Source organism: Symphalangus syndactylus, chromosome 17 (assembly GCF_028878055.3).
Source record: "Symphalangus syndactylus isolate Jambi chromosome 17, NHGRI_mSymSyn1-v2.1_pri, whole genome shotgun sequence".
Lineage (NCBI taxonomy): Eukaryota > Metazoa > Chordata > Mammalia > Primates > Hylobatidae > Symphalangus > Symphalangus syndactylus.
The window spans coordinates 12,965,530-12,977,839 of NC_072439.2; the positions used below are offsets into that span (position 1 = coordinate 12,965,530).

The 12,310-nt window shown below is 50.4% G+C and overlaps 1 protein-coding gene across 19 annotated transcripts in view; it reads left to right on the forward strand.

The window, feature by feature from the left end:
* The window catches only part of CELF5 (CUGBP Elav-like family member 5), a 73,697-nt gene that overhangs the window by 20,906 nt on the left and 40,481 nt on the right, over positions 1 to 12,310 (forward strand). For all 19 annotated transcript variants that reach the window (XM_055248344.2, XM_055248345.2, XM_063620677.1 and 16 more), the window contains exon 2: positions 5,284 to 5,366. In XM_055248344.2, the coding sequence (XP_055104319.2) occupies positions 5,284 to 5,366 (83 nt within the window). The remainder of the gene's footprint in view (positions 1 to 5,283; positions 5,367 to 12,310) is intronic.

A 12,310-nucleotide genomic window follows, 5' to 3' on the forward strand; every position in this document is an offset into this window, starting at 1 on the left:
GTGTGTGCGTGTGTTTGCCTGTGTATGCATCTGTGCGTGTGTGCGTGTGTGGTGTGTGTGTGTGTGTGTGGTGTTTCTTTCCCTTTCACTGCAGAGCTCCCAGACCCTGGGGCTGACGGCCTTAAATGTTGCTCAGGGCACCTACCCACTCCCTACCCTCCTAGGGCCACCACCCTCCAAACCCTGCAGACAAGGAGTCCACAAGCAAAAAAAAAAAAAAAAAAGGAACCTAGGAAGAAGGTTTTTTACTCTTATTTTACATCTGCCTGCAGCCCAATTTCTTGTCGATCAAACCTGATTTCTCTCAGGTCTTAGGGCTCATTGTCTTAGTGCAGTTCTTTTGAAGAGCTTGGGGAATAAAATTCGGAAAACAAACATCAAGAATAGACCATCACATACAAGAACGACAACAGGAAAGATGAGCACATAGACTCTGTGAAGAGCTCCCCCAAAGTGACAAGGTGCCCAGCTTCGTTAATAGTTCTTGGAAGGTGCATTAAAATCTCAGTGAAATACAACTGCACGCCCACCTTAATGACTAACATTTAAAAGGTTGGCAAAAACCAAGCATTAGTGAAGATGAAGCACTGATAGAGCCCAACATAGGCACAACCCACTTCAGAAAACGATTTGAAGGAATCGATGAAAGTTAAACACACGCCTGTCTTATGCCCAGCACTTCTCTCCTGGGTATGCTTTTTGCATTAAAATATATAGACAAGGCCGGGCGCGGTGGCTCACGCCTATAATCCCAGCAATTTGGGAGGCCACGGCGGGTGGATCACTTGAGATCGGGAGATAGAGACCAGCCTGGCCAACATGGTGAAACCCTGTCTCTATTAAAAATACAAAAATTAGCCGGGCGTGGTGGCGGACACCTGTAATCCCAGCTACTTGGGAGGCTGAGACAGGAGAATCGCTTGAACCCAGGAGGGGAAGGTTGCAGTGAGCTGAGTTTGCACCACTGCACTCCATCCTGGGTGATAGATTGAGACTCAGTCTCTCTCTCTCTATGTATATATATATCTATATATATATAGATACAGATATAGATATATAGATATAGATATACATATCTATCTATCTATCTATCTATCTATCTATCTATCTATCTATCTATGGACAAGGCTGGGTGCAGTGGCTTATGCCTATAATCCCAGCACTTTGGGAAGCCAAGGCAGGAGGATCACTTGAGCCCAAGAGTTCAGGACCAGCCTGAGCAACATAGCAAGACCCCATCTCTAATAATAATAGTAATAATAATAGCTGGGTGTGGTGACATGCAACTGTGGTCCCAGCTACTTGGGAGGCTGAGGCCAGAGGATCACTTGAGCCCGAGAGGTGGAAGCTGCAGTGAGCTGTGATCACACCACTGCACTCCAGCCTGGGCAGCACATCAAGACCCTGTCTCAAAAAAAAAAAAAAAATTGGACAAGACTGTTGCAGAGCAACTTTATTCATAATTGCCCCAAATAGCAAACATCCCAAATGCCCACCCATGGGAGAATGGATAAGCAATTTGTAGTATATTCATAGGACACAATACTACCCAGAAACAAAAAGGAACTCACCCCTGATACACACAACCACATGCTGTTGACTGTATATTGAATGAAAGAAGCCGGACGCAAGGGTGGACCTGTGCTATGATTTCGTTTAAATAATTCCCAAAACAGGAAGCACTCAATCACATTGATATGTGATGTGCACATGGTGGGAACACCATTATGAAGGCAAACACAGAGCTGGGGTGGTTACCCCTGCAGGATGGAGGGGGTTGTGGTGGGGTGGGGGACACTAGTACTTCTGGTGGCTTCATGGTGGCTGCCACTTTCTACTTTTGTTGTTGAGACAGTCTGACTCTGTCACCCAGGCTGGAGTGCAGTGGCACAATCACAGCTCACTGCAACCTCCACACCCTGGGCTCAAGCGATCCTCCCACCTCAGCCTCCCAAAGTGCTGGGATTACAGGCATGAGCCACTGCGCCTGGTCTCACTTTCTATACATAGAGATGGTTGTAGGGCTTTATAATCATTTGTTACATTGCACGCTTACATGTTCTGCACTTTTCAGAGGGGTATGTTGGTAATATATCCCAATTACAATGTTTATTGCGGTGATATATACATAATGTGAAATGTACCCTCTTAACCATTGAAAACAATTTTTTTTTTAATTGAGATAGCACCTCGCTCTGTCACCCAGGCTGGAGTGCAGTGGCGTGATCTCGGCTCATTGCAACCTCTGCCGCCCGGGTTCAAACGATTCTCATGACTCAGCCTCCTGAGTAGCTAGAATAATAGGTGTCCACCACCACACCTGGCTATTTTTTTTGCGTTTTTAGTAGAGGTGGAGTTTCGCCTTGTTGGCCAGACTGGTCTCTAACTCCTGACCTCAGGTGATCCACTGGCCTCTGCCTCCCAAAGTGCTGGGATTACAGGTGTGAGCCACCGCACCCGGCCCATCTTAACCATTTTTAAGCATACAATTCAGTGGCATTAAGTACATTCGTACTGTTCTGCAATCATCACCACTATCTGGTCTTCAGAATTTTTATTTTATTTTAGAGACAGTGTCTCACTCTGTTGCCTAGGCTGGAGTGCAGTGGTGCAATCATAGCTCACTGCAGCCTCCAACTCCTGGGCTCAAGTGATCCTCCTGCCTTGGCCTCCTAAAGTGCTGGGATGACAGGCGAGAGTCACCTTGCCCGGCCTCTAGAATGTTCTCATCTTCCCAAACTGAAACTGTATCCCTGTGAAACACTCACTCCCCGTCCCCCTCCCCAGCCCCTGGCACCCCCCATCCTCCTTTCTGTCTCTGTGAATCTGACGGCTCTGTGGTCCTCCTCTGAAACCTCTGTCTGTCGTTTTGTGTCTGGTTTATTCCACTGAGCGTGGTGTTCTCAAGGTTCACCCGCGTTGTATCAGGTATCAGAATTTCCTTCCTTTTTGTGGCTGGATAATATTCCACTGTGTGGGTCGACCATATTGTATTGATCCATTCATCTGTGAATGGACGCCTAGGTTGCTTCCGCCTTTCGGCGACTGTGAATCTTACTGCTGTCAGCATTGTTATACAAATATCTCTGTTCGAGTACCTGCTTTCAATTCTTCTGAATATACACCCAGAATTGGAATTGCTGGGTTCCATGGTAATTTTGTGTTTCGTTTTTGGAGGAACTGTCAAATTGTTTTCTGCAGCAGCCGTACCATTTTACATTCCTACCACAAACTTTTTTTCTTTTCTTTTCTTTTTTAATGCTGGAAACCTTTGTCACCTCTGCCTGGTACCCCCAGGGTTCCAGGGGACTTTTCGGACATGGGGTGGGATTCCTTCGGATTCCCTACCCCCTCCCCACCACACACCGCAGGTGGTGGGAGCGACCAGCAGGTGGCCACTTTAATTAGCTCCTGCCTGGAGCAGAAGTGGACAACACGGAGCTCCGTACAATGTCCCTGGGAGACCAGGGACCATAGGGGGCGGGGTTTGAGGGGGAACCGAGGGTTTGACAACATCAGAGCAGCCAACGATGGTCTCATTTCACAGGTCCCCAAACAGGTCCACTCAGTCCCCTGTGTCCATCCCAGGACCCCTGACCTCCTGTGTGCAATCCCTACCCCACCTCGGGGAAACGTCTTTCAAAATACTTTTGATCTAATTAGGCTTTCAGGGCGAGGGCAGGTTCCCTTGACTTGCTTGTCTCCTGTCTCTGTCTCTGTCAACGTCTTTGGTCTCCCACCCCTAATGTCGCCCAATCACAGCCTCACTCTGGGCCACTGGAGGGCTAGCCCCGCCCCTCGCTTCCCACGCTCCGATCCCTAATGTTGCCCAATCACAGCCTCACTCTGGGCCACGCTATGGGCTGGCCACACCCCTTGCCTCCCATCCCTAATGTCATCCAATCACAGCCTCACGCTGGGCCACTCCAGGGACCGGCCCTGCCCCTCACCTCTCCTGATTGGTCCTGATTTCTGCCACCATGCCACACCCTCTCAAGCTCCACCCCCATCCATTGGCTGGTCCAACTTGTGGTCCTCTCAGACCATCCCCTCTCCCTCTGATAGGGGAAAGTGAGGCCCAGAGAGGGGGCGTGCATGATCCAAGGCTACAGTGCTGGTCAGTGGCAGAGCCCACTGCTTCCTATCCCAGGGCCAGGCCTTCTTCCATCTTTCTGGGACCACTAGTGCCCTCCCCATCCTCCCTGCTGGGCAGCCCCTCTGCTCACTGCCCTCACTCCACCTTGTCCAGGGCTCTCAGCCTCTCTTTTCTGAGCTCAGCCACTGACTTTGTTAATGGCTGGACCTCCTCTGCCTCTTCCTGGTCTCACCCTTTGCGGGGGTGCATGTGTGTGCAGGGGTGGAAGGGATGGAAAACACTGAGCTGCTTCGACTGTCCCCTCCCAAAACACGGTGGCTTCAGCATCCTCTTCTCTTTTTATCTTTTGAAATTGTAGTAAGATATACACAACTTAAAATGTACCATCTTAACCATTTTTAAATGCATAGCTCAGGCCGGGTGCGGTGGCTCACGCCTGTAATCCCAGCACTTTGGGAGGCCGAGGCGGGCAGATCACGAGGCCAGGAGATCGGGACCATCCTGGCTAACACGGTGAAACCCCGCCTCTACTAAAAGTACAAAAAATTAGCCAGGCATAGTGGCGGGCGCCTGTAGTCCCAGCTACTCGGGAGGCTGAGGCAGGAGAATGGCGTGAACCCGGGCGGCGGAGCTTGCAGTGAGCCGAGATCGCGCCACTGCACTCCAGCCTGGGTGACAGAGTGAGACTCCGTCTCAAAATAAATAAGTAAAAATAAAAATTGCACAGCTCAGTGGTATTAAGCACATTCACACGGTTGTGCAACCATCACCACCGTCATCTCCAGAACTTTCTCATCTTCCCAAACTGAAACTCTGTCCCCATGAAACAGTCCTCATTCCCCTCCCCAGCCCCCGGCACCTCCCCATTTTACTGTCTGTCTCTGTGAATCTGATGACTCTAGGGACCTCCTAGGAGTGGAATCACACAGAATTTGTCCTTCTGTGTCTGCCTTATTTCACTGAGAGTGACATTCTCAAGGTGCATCCATGTTGCAGCCTGTGTCAGAATTTCCTTCCTTTTCTTGGCTGAATAATATTCCGTTGCGTGGATGCACCAGGTTGTGTAAATCTATGCATCTGTGGATGGAAGCTTGGGTTGCTTCCACCTAGTGGCCACTGTGGGTGGTGCTGCTGTGACCATGGGTGTGCTTGTGTTCTCTTAACACCTCCGTTTCTCTCCCTTCCAGGCTGTGCCTTCCTCACCTACTGTGCCAGGGATTCCGCCATCAAAGCTCAGACTGCCCTGCACGAGCAGAAGACCTTGCCCGGAGTGAGTCCTGTGTGGTGTCTGGGGAGGAGGGGACAGGGGATGGCTCTCAGCCTGGGGTGGGAGCCAAGGCTCTTCCTGAGATTGGCTGTGAATTCTGTGTGTCTCTGGACTCAGAAAGAGGTATGAGGAGCAGAGGGATAGAAATGATCATAACAGTGTGCATTTATTGAGTGCCTACTGTGTGCCGTGCTCTATATTTTACACCAGAGTGGTTGTGTGTGGTTGTGCAGGTTGTATACTGCACAAGGGCACCTGGCCCAGTGTGTCCGTGTCTTTGGGTTGAGACCTGAAGGATAAGGAAGCATTAGCAGGCAGAGGGCACAGCACGTGCCAAGGTCCTGGGGCAGGACCATGCCTGGCATGTTGGAGGAACAGGGAGGAGGGCCGTGTGGCTGGAACAGAGTGAGGAGGTGGAGAAAGAAAGGTGGGAAGGGCAGGGGAGGTGACAGGGCTGGTCGCTGAGGGCTGTGTGGACCATGGGGAGAAGGTAGACCATGCTTGCTTCTCACTATAAAAAGGAAAAAGATTTTCCTCGCTTGTCTTTATGGTGCAAATGGAGCCACAGTTCCTTAACACAAGGGCTTCTTTTGTTGTTGTTGTTGAGATGGAGTCTCGCTCTGTTGCCCAGGCTGGAGTGCAGTGTTGTGATTTCGGCTCACTGCAACCTCCGCCTCCCAGGTTCAAGCGATTCTCCTGCCTCAACCTCCCAAGTAGCTGGGATTACAGGCACGCGCCACCATGCTTGGCTAATTTTTGTATTTTTAGTAGAGACGGGGTTTTGCCATATTGGCCAGGCTGGTCTCAAACTCTTGACCTCAAGTGATCTGCCCACCTCGGCCTCCCAAAGTGCTGGGATCACAGATGTGAGCCACTGGGCTCGGCCAACACAGGGGCTTCTTGATCATTATTTCTGTCTGCAGAGGAGGCTGGCCTGGGTGCTGTCTCTGATGAGTCTCTCCTTATTTTTATTTTTTGAGACAGAGTCTTGCTCTGTTGCCCAGGCTGGAGTACAATGGCTCACTACTGCAGCCTCCACCTCCTGGGGTCAAGTGATCCTCCTACCTCGGCCTCCTGAGTAGCTGGGACTATAGGTGCATGCCATCACACCTGGCTAATTTTTTAATTTTTGTAGAGACGGGGTCTCATTATATTGCCCGGGCTGATCTTGAACTCCTGGCTCAAGCGCTCCTCCTGCTTCGGACTCCCAAAGTGCTGGGATTACAGGTGTGAGCCAGCATGCCTAGCCTGACGAGTCTCTCCTTGTCAGCTTTGTCCTCTTTGAGTGGGCAGGAGGCCCCTGCCCCCAGTGAAGGATGAGTGGTCCCCCTGAGCCAGCCAATCCGGGTCCCTAGGCCATGCCTCTTGATGGAGACTGAAGGAAGCACAGTGAGCCATGGCACCCCATCTTGTGAGCTCTGGGGCAGGGAGCTCACCCTTCCCTCTGGAATTCTCAAGGACCTTTCAGCATCCAGGGACATCAGGGCATTCGTAGCCTTCGTGCTTGGCTGACTGTAGGAAATCTGACGTGCGCCTTTCAGGGACCCGAGGTCATGGCATGAGTTTGACTTGATTCTCCACGAGCATTGGAAGGCTCTGGGCCTGGGGGTGGCCTCTGCTTGGTCTTGAAGAATAGATAGCTCCTCTTTTGGGTGTTATGTGGTGCAAGTTAGAGCGTGGGGTCTGGTGGCCACATCTGTGGGCTCATTGCTCAGCTCCATCCTTGCTGTGTGACAGTGAGCCAGTGACGTAACCTTTCTGATCTTCAGCATTGGAAGAGAATAACAGGGCAGGGTGGGGCAGCAATCTACAGAGAAAGTGCTCAATGGAGGGCTTCACTGAGGATGTGACATTTGAGAAGAAACCTGAAAGGTGGCATGGAAGGGCACTCCAGGCAGAGTGAACAGCATGGGCAAAAGTGATCTAGAGTCTGTGGTAAATTCTCTGAATTCACTCTTCATCTTGGATCTTCTGCTGGTGCCTCCCCAAACCAACCAGAAGCAAAAAAAAAAAAAAAAAAAAAAAGAAAGAAAGAAAGAAAGAAAGAAAGAAAGAAAGAAAGAAAGAAACCCCACAACCAAACAAAAAATCAAACCAACCAGAAGCTGGAGGGCAGGTCAGTCCATACAAATTAGTGCCCAGGGGCACAGCAGAGTTCTAGGGACCATATTAGTTATTTATTGCTGCATAACAAATTATCCCCAAAATAAAGACTTCAAACAATAAGCACTTGTTATTTCACAGCTACCAGGGGTCAGGAATTTGGGACTGAGTTTGCTGCATGATCCTGGCTCAGGGAAGTTACAGTCAAGATATCAGCAGGAGTTTGTGGTTGAGGAATCTGCTTCCAAGCTGGCTCCCTCTAGTGACTGTTGCAGGAGGCCTCGGTTTCTCACCACGTGGGCTTCTCCACAGCACTGCTTGAGCTTCCTCATAACATGGCATCTTCCCCCAGAGCACATAACCAAAGAGTGATCAAGGAAGAAGCCACAGTCCCCTTTAAGCCCTAGCCTTACACACCATCATTTCCACCACATTCTAGCACCAGGAGCCCAGGGGTGCAGAGCAGGGTGGGAAAAGGTGGAGGGAGGAACTCAAGGAATAAACCAGCTCAATACTGGACTTGTCCAAGGTTAGGCAGCCTGCAAGCTGCAGAGTGGGGATTTGGACCTTATGGTCTGACTCCAGACCCTGTGCTGTTTCCTAATTCATCTAAGTTTAGTGAACCATGTTTTTGCATGGCATCAGGTGCTGGGTGGAAGCTCTGGTCCTTCTGTCTAGGGAAATCTGTACATACATGGAGACTTACAACACTTCTAAGGAGTCCCCCCAGCTAAGCACTTCTCCCCCATTCCTTTGTCCTCATTGCCCTGATGAAGGTAACTGAGACACAAACCCAGTCTCTATTCCACTGTCTGAGGCCTTAGGGACGTTGGAACTGGTTCTTTTCCTGTTGTGGGCCAAAATTGAGCTCTGCACTCTGTTGACAGCCAGGAGGGAAGGTGGAAGAGGGTGGAAGGACCAAGAGCCACGAAACCACATGCCCTTCTTGCCAGGCTGGTGTCCCGGATCTGAGTCCACTTTGAGATGAGGAGATGCTGCAATCACCAGCAGCTCCTTCTCTACATCTATCTTGAGGGGACTCTGTCCTTCTCTCTATGCCTACTCTCCCTGGGTCAGCCCATAAATTCATAGCTTCCATCCATCCATGCACACTTCCATCCACCCATCACCCATCTGCCCATGTGTCCACATGCCTGCCTACCTGTCACCCATCTACCTGCCTATCCATCCATTCATTCATCCATCTACTCATCCACCTATCCACCCACACATCCATCATCCACCCATCCTCTCCTCCAGCCACACATCCATCCATCTACCCATCCATCCATCCGTCCATCTATCCATCCACCCACCCATCTATCCATCCATCCACTGATCTACCCTTTCATCCATCCACTCACACACTCATCCATTCTTCTATCCATTCATCCACCCATCCATCCACCCATCCACCCATCAGTTCATCCATCCATCCATCCATCCATCCACGCATTCATTCACCCATCTACTCATTACCTACCCACCCACCCACACATCTATTATGCATCCCTCCATTCTCCCATCCAGCCACACACTCCTATCCCATCCATTCACCCACACATCCATCCATCGAGTCACTCACTCATCTATCCACCCACCCATCTATCTATCCATATGTTCACCCATTTGCCCTTTTATCCATCCACCCATTCACCCACCCATCCATCCATTCATCCATCCATCTATCCATTACTCATCCACCCACTTGTCTATCCATTCATCTGTCCATCTATCTACCCTTCCATCCATCCATGCATTCATCACTCACTCTTCCACCCATCCTTCTATTAATTCATGTATACATCCATCCACCTATCTATCCTCCCATCCACCCACACATCCATTCACCCATCTACACTTCTTTCCATCCATCCACCAAATTTTTATCAAGCACCTACGATTTACCCCACGCTATGCTAAACTCCCATCACCAGTTCTGCGACTGGTCACTTCCTGAGTGGCCATCCCCCAGTCCCCATCCCCCTAGACCCAATGGGGCTCAAACTGGCTATGGCACACTCCCCAATTTTTTTTGAGACAGTCTCACTCTGTCACCCAGGCTGGAGTGCAGTGGCTTGATCTCAGCTCACTGCAACTTCTGCCTCGCGGGTTCAAGTGATTCTCCTGCCTCAGCCTCCTGAGTAGCTGGGATTACAGGTATGAGCCACCACGCCTGGCTAATTTTTATATTTTTAGTAGAGTCGGGGTTTCACCACATTGACTAGGCTGGTTTTGAACTTCTGACCTCAAGTGATCCACCTGCCTCAGCCTCCCAAAGTGCTAGGATTACAGGCGTGAGCCATTGAGGCTGCTGCCCCCGACTGTTTTTTTTGAACCAGTTTCTCTCCCTCAGTCCCTGGGCATCTTCTCCTCCCTCCTCCTGCCCCCAGAGCGCATGGACCCCACATCCTGCCCTCTCATTTGTTGCCGCCTCTCTGCTTCCACCTCTGTGTTCTCCTGAGTTCAAATCTTAGCTTCCCCTCTCCCAAGCTGTGTAATCTTCAACAAGCGTCTTTCCCCTCAAACCTCAGTTTTCCTTATCTCCAATGTGGGTAGCACTTTCTCCACCTAACCAGGCTGCAGAGAAGATTTAAAGATGTGAAGGTGGGTCAGGCGCAGTGGCTCATGCATGTAATCCCAGCACTCTGGGAAGCCAAGGCGAACAGATCATCTGAGGTCAGGAGTTCGAGACCAGCCTGGCCAACATGGTGAAACCCCATCTCTGCTAAAAGTACAAAAATTAGCTGGGCATGGTGGCAGGGGTCTGCAATCCCAGCTACTCAGGAGGCTGAGGCAGGAGAATCACTTGAACCCAGGAGGCAGAGGTTGCAGTGAGCCAAGATCGCACCTCTGCACTCCAGCCTGGATGACAGAACAAGACCATCCTGTCTCAAAAAAAAAAAAAAAAAAAAAAAAAAGAAAGGCGCAAAGTGGATACTATTTTTGGAGTTGTTAAGCCCTTATATTCTGGTCCTTGGCCATCCTTAGTTTCTAAAAATTTCTCACTGCCCAAACACTGAAGACCCAGCCGGGGTACCCACCCCTAAAGTACTCGTGGGCAACTGCCTCTCCTGCCTGGAGAATTTCTACCCTACTTTCAAGGTAACACCCAACCGTCTCCTCCTTCTGCTCATCCCTGATCTCTCAGGGCTGGGGGTGTCTGTGTCTGGCTCTGACTTCCCCAGATTGGGAGCCCCTCGAGGGCAGTCCCTGGGCTGAGTCCTCCAAACCCCTTCGTTCATTCAGCATTTACTGAGCATCTGACTTATGGCAGAATGAGGATAGAGTACAAACAGAAAATAAGGAAGCCAGTGAGAACAACACTGAGATAAGAAATGGGGGGACTTTCAGAGCAATCATTCAGGGTGGAGGTTTCATTTATTATTATTATTATTATTATTAATTTTTTTTTGAGACGGAGCCTAACTCTGTCGCCTAGGCTGGAGTGCAGTGGCGTGATCTCGGCTCACTGCTGCCTCCACCTCCTGGGTTCAAGCGATTCTCCTGCCTCAGCCTCCCGAGTAGCTGGGATTACAGGCATGTGCCACCATGCCATGCTAGTTTTTGTATTTTTAGTAGAGATGGGGGTTCACCATGTTGACCAGGCTAGTCTCAAACTCCTGACCTCAAGTGATCCACCCTCCTTGGCCTCCTAAAGTGCTGGGATTACAGGCGTGAGCCACTGCACCTGGCCTCATTATTTTTTTTTCTGAGACAAAGTTTTGCTGTGTCGCCCAGGTTGTAGTGCAGTGGCACAATCATAGCTCATGGCACGATCATAGCTCGTGGCACGCCCCACTAATTTTTAAACTTTTTGCAGAGATGGGGGTCTCACTACGTAGCCCAGCCTGGTCTCGAACTCCTGGGATCAAGCGAGCCTCCCGACTCAGCCTCCCAAAGTGCTGGGATTACAAGCATGAGCCACCAGATTGTGCCTGGCCGGGAGTTCCATTTAGATAGGGTAGTCAGGGAAGGCCTCTCTGAAGAGATGGCCTGGAGAGGAGGGAGCCGTGCACTCTCTGCAGGAAGGGCGTTCCTGGCAGAGGGAACAGCCAGTGCAAAGGCCCTGAGGCTGGACCATGCCCAAAGCATGTGAGGATCACTGAGGTCAGAGGAGTGAAGAAGAGTGAGTGATGGGGAGTGAGGGGGAGAGTGGTTGGAGGAGAGGGGGAAGAGGAAGCAGAGACAGGACTGCCACAGTGAGCAGCTTGAATTTTATTCCAAGGGAGACTGGGACCAGGGGGGAGTAGCAAGCAGAGGAACGATCTGGTTTGTTTCCATTTTTATTATTATGTATTATTATTATTATTATTATTTTTGAGACCGAGTTTTGCTCTTGTTGCCCAGGCTGGAGTGCAATGGTGCAATTTCGGCTCACTGCAACCTCTGCCTCCTGGATTCAAGCGATTCTCCTGCCTCTGCCTCCCAAGTAGCTGGGATTACAGGCATGTGCCACCACGCCCAGCTAATTTTTGTATTTTTAGTAGAGACGGGGTTTCCCCATGTTGATCAGGCTGGTCTCGAACTCCCGAGCTCAGATGATCTGCCTGCCTCGGACTCCCAAAGTGCTGGGATTACAGGCATGAGCCACTGGGCCCGGCCTCCATTTTTATTTATTTATTTGAGACAGAATCTCACTCTGTTGCCTAGGCTGGAATGCAGTGGTATGATCATTGCCCACTGCAGCTTGGGCCTCCCACCTCAGCCTCCCAAGTAGCTAGGACCACAGGTGCACACCACCATACCTGGCTGATTTTTTTTTTGAAACAGAGTTTTGCTCTTGTTTTCCAGGCTAGAGTGCAATGGCACGATCTGTGCTCACTGTGGCCTCCACCTCCCAG